The sequence below is a fragment of the Phoca vitulina genome, unplaced genomic scaffold (genome assembly GCF_004348235.1).
Source record: "Phoca vitulina isolate PV1807 unplaced genomic scaffold, GSC_HSeal_1.0 scaffold11, whole genome shotgun sequence".
Classification (NCBI taxonomy): Eukaryota; Metazoa; Chordata; class Mammalia; order Carnivora; family Phocidae; genus Phoca; species Phoca vitulina.
In genome coordinates, this window is record NW_022589714.1 from 46,305,417 (window position 1) to 46,317,491 (window position 12,075).

General features: G+C 46.7%; 1 protein-coding gene across 5 annotated transcripts in view; it reads right to left on the bottom strand.

The window, feature by feature from the left end:
- Nucleotides 1–12,075, bottom strand: part of BRPF3 (bromodomain and PHD finger containing 3) — a 34,374-nt gene that overhangs the window by 6,821 nt on the left and 15,478 nt on the right. For 3 of the 5 annotated variants that reach the window (XM_032409935.1, XM_032409936.1, XM_032409934.1), the window contains 4 exons: nt 11,084–11,590; nt 8,105–8,198; nt 4,221–4,318; nt 816–913 (listed from right to left, as the gene is read on the bottom strand). In XM_032409935.1, the coding sequence (XP_032265826.1) occupies nt 816–913; nt 4,221–4,318; nt 8,105–8,198; nt 11,084–11,590 (797 nt within the window). The remainder of the gene's footprint in view (nt 1–815; nt 914–4,220; nt 4,319–8,104; nt 8,199–11,083; nt 11,591–12,075) is intronic. The other 2 variants (XM_032409938.1, XM_032409937.1) reach the window with 2 other exon arrangements.

The window sequence follows — 12,075 nt, forward strand, 5'->3', positions numbered from 1 at the left end:
CTAAGAATTCACTGTACAGAAATAATCATGATTGCACAGAGTAAAACTATGTTTACTGCCAGTTATTTATCATAGTGAAAAACTCAAAACAATCTAAATGTGGTTAAATAAGGTGCATGCATACAACTGAGGATAATGTAGTCATTAAAGGGATGTTGATAAAGAATGTTTAATGGCACAAGACATGCGTGTTCATGGTACACCGTTAAGTGAAAGGGAGGTTAAACAGAGTATAGTCTCATATTTATGCATTTAAAAAAAAAAAGAGCTGAGTGGATATACACCAAGAGGTACTCTCTGAATAGATGAGACTATGGGTGATTTTGAACTCAGTGGCTCGGAACACAGCCTTTGACAACACACACGTCGAGCTTTGGGTTCAAATTCCAACCCTACCATTTAATAGCTACATGACCACAGGCAACAGATAGATCTCAATTTTCTTCCCCACAAAATGAGAAAAACCATATCTTCCTCAGTATTTCAAGAATTTAGCATGACAAAAGTTTAATAAATTCTCTACGACAAGCATAGAATACTTTTATGCATAAGCAAATAAATAAATGCTATTAAATCCTTATGAGCCCTAGTCTCTATCTTCACACGTTTACCCTATTTTGAGTGCGCCAAGCTGGGGACCTTGATGGTTTGACCCACCCAGGCTGGGGTAAAACCTCCCTCTCTTCTGCAGCTAAAAGTACCCCTGACTCCCACCATACTCTGCTGGCTTAATCCAATCAGATAAGCCCCCAAGGCAAGACAGGGGCCAGAACAGCCCAGGGGAGGGAGGAGGGTGGTGTCTGGGGCAGACTCACCAAGGCAGGGTAGGAGGGATAGCCTCGGCACTTGGCCCACACCAGCTCCAGGGGCTCCAGGTCTCCGCGGTCTTCAAAGGGCATCAGGAGGCTTCTGCCTGGGGGTGGGGGAGGGGAGGAGACAGCACCCAAAGGGGACTTGGAATGGTGCCCAGGAGGCCTGCCTGTGGCCTCCATTTCACTGGGGCAACCCAGGAATGAGTCAATCACATCCCCTCCACCCTTCCTCTTCCCTGCCCTTTCCTTAATTCTTAGACTAGACCAGGGGTCGGCAAACTTGTTCTGTAAAGGGCCAAACAGTAAATATTTTAGGTTTTGTAGTCCACATCGTCTCTGTCGCAACTACTCAACTTTATTGTTGCAGCATGAAAACAGCCATAGATATTCTGCAAAGGAATGAGTATGGCTGTGTCCCCATAAAATTTTATTTTTAGACACTGAAATTTGAATTTCATGTAATTTTCATGTGTTACAAAATATCATTCTTCTTTTGATTTTCTTTTCAATCATTTAAAAATGTAAAAACCATTCTTAGCCTGTAGGCCCTACAAAAAACAGGTACTATGTTAGTTTGCTGACCTCTGGACTAGAACCCTAGGATGGTATTCCTTGGAAAAATATGACTGCTTCATCACCAGGACCCTAGGAAGAGAAATAACAACCCAGCTTGACAAAACCACAAACTGCTCTCTGGGCCTCCCTGCGTGGTGGGCCTCATGATAGAGGCTTCATGGAAAAAGATGCCTGGGACAGACATCCCAGTAAAACCACTTGCTAAGTGAGTTCTTTCCTGACAGGGCCACGCCTGGCCATCCAGGTCACCTGGATACACAGCACTCAGCAGAGCCAAGCAGGTCTGCAGATCCTTCATGGGCATGCTTTTCTCAAGAACCTTACACTGCGTGTCCTGCCTGGGGCAGGCACCACATCTCTCCAGCTTACTCTGTTCTGCACCCGATGCACTAGCACACATGGATGGACTTCACAAACACTCCTGAACAGAAAGAGGAACCTCCCTTCCCCTCCCCACGGCTATAAACTGAGAACTCAAGGTGACAAAGCTCAACCAAGGAAAAAAGCCCAAACCCTGAAAAGTGGAAATTATGTTCTAAGGAACTATTACCACCCTCATTTATAATTTTAAAAAAATGTACTACTAATAATGAGGTATTGTTTCTTTTTTAAAGATTTTATTTATTTATTTGGGGGGGTAGGGAAAGAGAGCACATGAGCAGGGGGGTGGGGTGTGCAGAGAGAAAGGGAGAAGCACACTGCCCGCTGAGCAAGGAGCTGGACACAGGGCTCGATCCCAGAACCCCGGGATCATAACCTGGGCCAAAGGCAACCGCTTAACCGAGTGAACCACTCAGGCGCCCCGAGGTATTGTTTTTTTTGCATTTGGTCAGTAGCAATAACAACAAAAAGATAAAATCCAATACTAAAGAGGAAGGCTGTGGGGAAATTGGTACAATTACACACTGTTGAAGAAACTGCAGACCAGCCTAGTCCTTAAGAATATAATTTGGCGGGGGGCATGTGCGTGGCTCAGTCGGTTAAGCATCTGACTCTTGATTTCTGCTCTGGTCATGATCTCAGGGTCCAGAGACTGGGCCCCGAGCCAGGCTCCATGCTGAGCAGAGAGTCTGCTTGAGATTCTCTCCCTCTCCCTCTGCCCCTCCCCCTGCTTGCACGTATACTCTTTCTCTCTCCCTCTCTCTAAAAATAAATAAATCTTAAAAATATATATATAATTTGGCGGTATGTCTCAAGAGCCATTAAAAAAAAATGTATGAATCATCTGCTTCAGTACATTCCTTCCATGGGAATTTATTCAAAGAAAAATAACTTTAAAAACGAATAAAAGGATTTTGAACAAAAAATACACATTTACTACATTATATAGAACGTTAAAAGTTGGAAATAACCAAATGTCTAACAATAAAAGAGTTTAGTAAATTATAATGCACTGATTGGAAGATATATTGTTCCAATCATATGAGATAAATAAAGATTGTGTCGACATGAAAAAAGTGTGAGAGAACGTTGAAAAATGCAGAGAACGCAATGTTCTGGATTAACATTTTGTTAAAAATGTGCCTGAAATAAACAGAAGGCCACACAGAGAAATGAAGACAACTGTGTTAAGGTGATGATGGGACAGTAGAGGGTCGAAATTTTTAAATTTCCTTTGGCATCATTTTATAAGTATGTGCTTTTAAAAATAAGAATAAAATGTCACTACCAGAATCACAATGAATGTGCCAATCCACTGCCAGTTTTGCGCTAGATGCTGTTCCAATTCACCTAGATATGAGCCCTGCTTTCTGGGCGCTGACAGACAACAGTGAAACATACAGGCATGCATTCCTCAACACACATATGAGAAAGAAAACTGATGCTAAGGGAAAGTAAAGCACTTGGGAAAAGGAAAGAAGAGAAGCCCTGACGCCTGTGTGTTATACGGAAGCTTCACAGACAGGGAAGCCAGAGCACCCCCCACCCCCCACAGGAGGGCTGCAGAGAGCTGCACTCGGACAACAGCCCGCCCTGTCCCCAACTCCACCTGAGCACCAACCAGCCCTCTCCTTTGGCTCTGTCTTGTCTGTTCTTGAAACCCTTGGTCCATGTACTTCACTGTTTGGACCAGCCAGAGTAGAATGTCTCATGAGGACAGGGCTGAAAGCACTGGATCCCACGAAATCCCAGGGCAATGTGTGATATTCAGCAATCCAGGCTATCACTGATCACTCCAGTGAGGGCAGACTGGCAATGTCTCTGGAAGCTACAAATACACACTTCTCTCAAGTACAGCAACTCCACTTCTCTATGCAAGTGTGTGCTCGCCAGCGATACAAAATGATCTATGTACAAGGTTGCTCATTGCAACACTGATTATAACAAAGGAGTGAAAACAACCTAAATGTCCATCTGTGGAGGGCTGGCACTCCTAGATAATGGGACATCAGGCAGCCAATAAAAAGCACAGAAGGATCTCCAAGATACATCATTAATTGAAAAAAGGCAGGGTTTAGAGGAACATGTGTATATTAGCTTCTCTACTCACTCTCTTAAACATACACACAAGTTTTGGCTTATATATGTATAAACTTCATCTAGAGAGACACAAAAGAAACTGCTAGCAGTGGTTGTTCTAAGGAGGGGACTCCTGGCTTTTCATTATGCACCCTTTTGTATCTTTTTGATTTTTGTTATCATAGGCATATATTACTATTCAAATTTAAGATGAACTTAAAAAAAAAAAAGAGTATGAATGACCTGGGAGGGGGTGCCATCTGCATGTCCAGTGCCCGAGAGTTTGGAGGAGCCATGGGTCTGGCTGCAGCTCACAGAACTGGTTCTTTGGAAGGCCTGGGCCCCCCAGATCCACCGTACACCACTCCTCACCTGAGCTGCTGTAGTCAGAATCTCCATTTACACCTTCCAGGAAGGGGACGCGAGATAGGGCTGGCTTCCCACGGCTGCGTTTGGGGGGCGTCAGACCACTGCATATAGAGCAAGAAGGCAGAGGGGGCGAAATGAGCAATTTCAATGACTAACACACCCACTGCTGCTCTCCTATCTCTGAGAGGAGCGGAGCTACAAAAATCCTTCAACAAGAATGGTTTCTCACCTTCCCCTAACAACTTGCACTAACCCATGATACGCTTCTGACCACAAAGTTCCCATGAGGCTCTGAGGGACCACTTCATCCACGTGGAAGGACTCTGGAAAGAGATGCCTGCTTCCCTGCCCAGGGACTTTTGGCCTTCATCCAGAGGAAAGGTCACTCCAGGCACTTGTCAATCCTTCCAGGGTCTAAGCAGCCTATTCATGAGGAGGGCCAGTCTCACATCTGTCCAGAATTCTTTTACTCTGTGGTTCATGCTGCTTCTTTAGAAACCAATTTATTTTTGAGGTACAAAAATGTGTCTCTTTCCCAAATTTTCTATAAAGGACACGTCTTACTTCCTTAATTAGAAAAGACATTTTTTAATTGAAAAAAAAAATCTACTTCTCACTTCCACTTTGTGTGTGAAGTTTTTCTTAGAGATGGATTTTTTTTTTAAACAAACAAGCAGACCTTTTTTCTTCCATATGGTTACTGCAGAGACGTAAAAAAAATATATATATATGTATTAGACAAAAACTAGAAGGTAATAAAGCAAAAATGAGAATGATAATACCAGAGTAATGGTATAACTGGAACCCACCCAAGCATCTGTATTTTCAAATAGTTCTCAATGCAATTCTAACGTACGACCATAGTTGCGAGCCTCTGGGCAAGAATGATGTGGCTAGGGCTTGTTCCCACCCAAACTTTGAAAAATATCACTCCTATGTAATTTTTTCAATGAAAAAGAAATGCTTAAAAGATGGGGCAACAATCTGAGGAAGAGTAGAAATGCTTAGGACATCCCTGGTGGGATAAAAGGAGGCTGGCGTCAGGACTGGCTGGAGAGTAGGATACTCCCGTTTTACTGAATCATAGCTGACTTTATTATAGTCTTATTCAGAAAACCTTGCACAACCAGAACCCAATGAATCCTAATCCTTTAGTAACTGGCAGGTTGGTAGTTTTTTCCTGCTAGTCAAAATTAGGACCTGTTTGTAAAAAAAAAAAAAAAATTAACACCTGCTTTACATTTCGGTTTCAGTTCCCACTCAACCTATAAAAATCTGCCACTGTGTTTAGAGACTCAGAGGCCTCTCAAGAGTTCCTATCGTGGATCTGGGGAGACATCTTCAAATATGACAAAAGAGGGCACAACAAAGTGGTTAAGAGAAACTCTGGAGCCAGACTACCTGGGTTCAGAACCTGGCTCTTCTATTCATGAGTTCTGTGACCTTGAGCAAGTTACCCACCCTCTCAGAGGCTGGCGTCCCCAGGTGCTGCTGTGAGGATTTAGTACGTTAATACACAGAAAGCACCCAGTACAGCGCATACCCAGTACTCAACAAATGGCAGATGGTAGTTATACAACAAATACTATTATATGAATGGCAGTAAATTTTAATGTCTCACTTTAAATATTATAAACTACTAATATTGTACTATCAAATGATGAGCTCTGAGGAGGAGGAGCTCAATAAAATAAGATGCACCACCACAACTAGGTCCATGTACTCCTGTTTCATAAAAAAAGCACAGGTGACTCAACCTGGCCTGCATTTCAGCCCTCTTTCCAAGTTACGCAGATCTAAGCAGCCAGCCCAATCTGTAATTATTTTGTTTACTGGTTTAACATTCATCTCTCCCTTCTAGAAGATAAGCTCCATGAAAATACACCTTATCAGTACTTAGAACAATGCCTGGCTTGAAATAGGTGCTCAATTATTAATAATTGAGTAAGTGACCCAGAGAAAGAGGGCACAGCCCCAGTCTGCTCAGAAAATCATCAGGAAAGATAAAACCTGGGACAGGTCGGGAGCGGGATGGGATTAGTGAACACTGGTTCTTTCAAGGTTCTTTCTAATTCTGGGATTATATGATTCCAGTCTAATTAGTAAGTAAAGGGGCGCCTGGGTGGCTCAGTAGGTTGAGCAGTTGACTCTTGGTTTCTGCTCAGGTCATGATCTCAGGGTCCCGGGATCAAGTCCCACATCAGGCTCCGCAAACAGCAGAGTCTGCTAAAGTTTCTTTCTCCCTCTCCCTCTGCCCTTCCCCGCCCCCCATGCGTGCACTCACTCTCTCTCTCAAATAAATAAATAAATCTTAAAAAAAAAAAATTAGTAAGTAAAATCTTCCTATATGTACTTACCACCAAAGTGTAGGGGGAGAAAAGGGAAAGAAAAAGAAAAGAAAATCTTGCAGTTGGAGTCCCGAACCTCCTGTTTTAAACCCTGAAATTCCATTGAGATCCACTGAGTTAAAGAGGAAATGCCTTCCAAGGGCATTGTTCCCACACTGAGCAGGGCTCTAGAGAAATCGGGCATGGACTGGAGTTCTGCACAAAGGCAAACACACGGCCTGACCACAGGCTGACCAGAGGCTGGCCTGGCTTCCTTCCTGTGGTTCACGGCTGGGACGAGAGCCCTTCATGGAGCGAAGGGCCAAACACACCTTCCACTTGACTAAAGTCAAAGGCTAGGAGGGGACAGTTTGATAATCCCACTCCTACCCCACCCCGATGAACTGGGTTTCCAGGCATCGTTATCTTTGAAGGGAGTCAGGAATTCCAACCCAGGACCGGGGTGAAAACATCTTGTAAGATTTTGAAGGCTCTGCTTCCGCTATGCCTAATAACTGTGTTTTCTCCCATCCACTGCCTCTATATCTCTAGAGACAATGGAGGAAGAAAGCTAAGGTGATTCTGAGGCTTGGTGGGAGGAAAAATCTCAAAGGAACCACACGCCACGGCAGGGGTCCTCCTGTAGCCACCCCCCCCACCCCACCCCCACCCTCCCCACCCTCCCAGGAGCCCAGTAGCCAGGGTAGAGTGAGTCTCTAACAACACACACACTCAACCTGCCTTGGAAGCACTTCAAACCTAGACGCAGAGTCTTTTGGTGCTGCCCTGGGACCTTTCCTCCCCTACTCTGAACCCAGGATCCATTCAGTAGCCATGTTGGGGCACCATGAGTTAGCCTTCAGGACAACCTCTTTCTCCTCTGTGGCACTGAGGGTCTCCCATTTCCAAGAATCCCACACTCCCTGGTGTCTTGCAGAGCACCCATAACAGAGTAGGGATTCAATAAACTCTTGGACTTGAAAGAAACTTTAATGTTCTGGTCTCAGAAATCCTCCCTTTCGGTAAAAGAATGGAAAAAGAAACCCACCCTTTCCCAACTCAAGGATGGCAAAAGATCTAGGGCCTTTGAATAAATGGCTATTCCAAACTTCCTATCTGCTCATGTCTTATTTGCACACCACACCTCTGAAGACTTGCCTTTGCTACAATGCCCCAAAAGGCAAAGGGCAAAACCATGTCTGTAACTGGGTTATCAGAGTGGCCCAGAGGGGTAGGTGGGGGATTGGCTCATACGTTAACGTGAATCACTGGGCAATAGAGATCTGGCTATCCCTGCCCTCTGGAGCCAAACTCAGCTCTACAAACCCTGTAAAGCATCAGCACCACTCCTCCCCTCCCAGTGAGATCAGGCCTGAGAGGCAAGGGTCACCCCGTTTCCTAGGAGCTACCAGAGTTACAGACCAGAGGCCTCAGGAAATAGCAGGGGTGGGGGAAGAAAGAACTTAGATAAGCAGGAGAAGGTTTCATCTGGAGCTGAACAGAGAATAAAGGGGGAGGTGGCAGAGCTGCCAACAAAGCTTTGGGAACAACTGTTCTTACCTGCAAGCTTCAAATGCCAGTCCACCACTGAGACCCAAACTACATTCGGAGTCAGACCCGCTTTCGGTGTGTTTTCCAAAGCCATTGGTCACACCTGCCAAGGACACACAGAGTAAGCCTTGGTGTGGAAATCCCCTTCCCCTGACCCACACTGTCGTGTAAAGCAGCTGCCTCGGGAGGGCTCAGTAAGGAGGGGTGGAAAGGGTGGCTCTTCCTTCCCACGTGGGAAATGGGGCTTGGGTGGCGGAAAGAACCTGGTGAAGATTTGGGGGAAATGTTGCCTAGAGCAATGAGCAGACACTGCATTTTCCTTCCCATCCCACTGGTTTAATTTTAAGGAAAACACAGCACACAGCTCACACCAGTTACTGTCATTTGGCTACAAAAGGAAATACCAAGACTTCCCTACTCCAGCTGGCTCCTAAGTCCCTGGATCTGCTTCTAATTTCAAGCCTCAATTATCAGGGAGTCTCCTCTGCCTCTTGGGGAGCCCACCCGCCTTGCCTCTTCAGATAAACACTCACACACCCTATCCATCACACAGCTGGCAACAGCTAGCTTCATTCTTTTGGGATGGTGTCAGGGGAGGTTGGGGCAGGGTAACGGCTGTGTCAGTCCCACCCCAAGATATCTGGCAAAGCTAGTCAGAGCTGAGGATGGGGGACTTCAACAGATCTAAAGCAGACCTGACCTGGCTGGCATGAGGAGTCAGAGTTCCCGGGGCTCTAGACGGGGATCTGAAATACAGGTCCCTTTTCCTCTTTAACTTCCACTTCTCCGTTTCCAAAGATAATACCTTCTTACAGAGGACAGTATTACGTATGAATAAGAGAAGGTCTGTTTACAGAAGGGAGCCCTTTGGAGGCAAATGAAGGCTGTCTGGTCATCCCAGGGACATGATGCTCATGAGCTGCAGAGGCTTCAACTCTCCTCTCTATTACCTGATTCCTAATCACAATCCAGAGTCCTACAACTCTGGTAGCTGAGCCAAGAGCTCAAAGCTCTCAGTCACAGATACCTTGGCAAGAGAACTGTGGGGCAAGTTACACCTGTAAGAGCAGGTGCCTGAGCCAAGCTATTTGGACTCTAACCTGGCTCTGTCTCTAACATTATGGCTTCTGTTTAAATCACGAAGCCAGCTGCATCTCAGCTGCCTCGGCTGCCAAGATCAACACCTGTTTTTGTGACACTCCACTAAGGTCGTACAGAAATATTCCTGGGTGCCAGGCCTCTGGAATGGTGGCGGATGAACAGATTCTAGCAGGTTCCCCAAGCAGTAGGCCCTCTCAGGTTGGATGAGCCTGACATCCAGACCTATTTTCTAATAGCGGGATTTTTCATTTTTAGAGCACAGCCTTCTCAGTGCTGTCTGGCTGCTCCTCACAGAGCGGAGATGACCACGGTAATTGCTACCATCGACTGCTGCCAACCAAGTACTTCATACAGGCTATTTCCAATTCTTAGAGCCCCGCAAGGGAGGTATCACCTGCCTCCTACTAGAAATAAGAAGCTTGAAAGGTTAATTAATTTGCCCAAGCCTACACAGCTGGTCAGAAGATGGGATGTGAACCCTGGTCTGCCTAACTCCAGGCCTCAGACTCTCGATTCTATATACTAATCTACTGCCCTAATACACGGAGGCTTGGACCAGACGGGGAAGGGAAGGTATTGGTAGAAACAAAGTGTTAGGTGGGAAGACAAAAAGCATGTGCTAGCCACACAGCCCAAAGCCACCACATAAAAGGACAAAAGAGCAACACGAAAAGCAAAAGCCAAGAGCAGGCCTCTGCCACCAAGCAAGCTGCCCTCCCCCATCCCACTAAGACTAAACGACACTGTGTCCACCTCCAGGCCCACCTCACCCATCCAGCAGTGGCTCCTGACACGCCAAGAAGCCGCTCTCCAAACTGTCCCTCACAGGCACTCTGTCCTTGTTCCCATATACGCAGGCCTGAGCCCTTGGCTCCATCTACTCCCTGCTATTCTGCCTCCTCCCACAGGACCAGCTCACGCCCCGCCTCCTCGTGGAGCCTTCCCAATTCCTCCAGCTCCTAGTCCCTCAACGCCCCCAGCAGTGCTGTCACCTAACACATAACCACGTACGGTCTGGCGCTCTAACATCTCTGCACCTCAGGACACCATCTGGTCTCCCCCCGGACTGTGGACTGTTTCAGAGCTGGAACTCAGTCTGACTTACTGTATGACCCCCTGTGACCAGCTTGTGCTGGACGTGTAGTAAGGACTCTTAAGTGATGGAGCCCCCGTTACCTACCTCTGGAGCCTTGTCTCCACCCATACCCCGGCCAACTCTGCGCAGCCGCGCTGGTTTCCTCACTGTTGCCCAGGCACACAGGCGTTTCCACCTCCAGGGCCTGTGCACTTGCTAGCCTACCTTTTTGAAGTGTTCTTCCCCTAGATACCCAAATAGCTCACACCTTCAACTCCTTCAGATCTTTACTCAAATGTCCCCTCCTCAGGCCTCCCCTGGCCACCCTGTCTAACACCACCCCAATATCCCCTATTCCCCTTCCCTGCTAGATTTTTCTCCACAGCTTCTAATACAAGATACAATCCACTCATTTGTTTTTAGTCTTTCTTCCCTACAAGGGAGATTTTTGCCTTTTGTTCATTGATCCCCCCCCCCCCGCCCCAGTGCCTATGACAATGCCTGACAGGAATATCTGATGAATGAATGAACTAAAGTGAAGGTAGGAACCACTTTATGGCATATAGCTTTGCATCCCCTTCAGGACCAAAGAGGGCCCCAGACACAATATGGCCGTCTCGAATTACTTTCTCAAAGCCTTTTCCTCCAGGCCCCTACTCATGTGCCAGGCCCAACTGTAAGCTATGGAGCGCTCAATGCTTCTATGGGTGTCCAAAGGGACCACTGGGGAGGCAGCCAACTAGGGGCGGTGCTGGCTGGCAAGGCAAAGCAGGAAAGCAGATGAGAAGTAGAGAAGTCACAGGCGTGGTCACCTGTCTCCTCCTCCTGCCGGGGGGACCTCTCCCCTTCGCTCTCACTACAGCTCCTGCTCCTTGGCCGTTTCCGGGAGTGCCGTTCATCCTCGATGCTGGCCGGAGAGGCAGGAGAGCCCACTGCACCGTGGTCCTCGCCATTCTCCAGGGCCCTGTCAGGGCTCCTCTGGAGCTTAACCCCATTCTTGGCCTTCTTGAAGAGGACTGAGGTGCGGCGGCCCACGCCACTGAGTGGGGCACCAGCCGGGGCATCAGGGGCCATGAGAGATACTCTGTTGATGCCATTGTCACTGAGCAGGCGTTGCAAGGGCTCACTCCCAATCTGCAGAGGTGATTTTTCCAAGAGCTCATCTTCTTCCACCTTTCTGGGCTTTAGGAATCGGCTTGGAGGTTTGCTATCATTAATGGGTTTCAGAGTAGGGGGATCCGGAGGGGAGTCTTGCTCAGACAGGGAAGGTGCAGGCCCAGTGGGCTCCAGGGTTGGTGGGGGAGGCAGTTTGGAGTCATCTGTTAGAGAAAAAGAGAACCTGCTTGAACATTTTAGAAAAAGTCTGCCCCTACAAACCAGATACTGACACTGCTAACCAAGAACCAAAGGCATGGGCTATTATAAACCTTGAGGCATATCCCAGGTCTCCTGTCTAAGGCAAAGAGAATGTAGGATTAAGTTTTATCAACATTAGTAATTCTAAACCATGTGTATTAGAATCACCTAGGAAGTTTCTTAAAAATTCCAGTGTCAAGGTCCTATCCCAGACCAACTGAAACTAAATCTCTAACGATGGGTATTTTTTAAAAAAGCTTTACCACGTGAGTCTGATGAAATGAGTGTTACAAACCATTACTCCACACCTGAGAAAACTGAAAGCCACCTGGCTTCATCAATACTCAGGCAAGTTCAGCTTTATAGATCAGAGGTGCACAACTCTCATTCGACTCAAGTGTTTTCCCTCTGTCAATGTATTTTGTCTCCTATCACCCAAGTCAAGCAA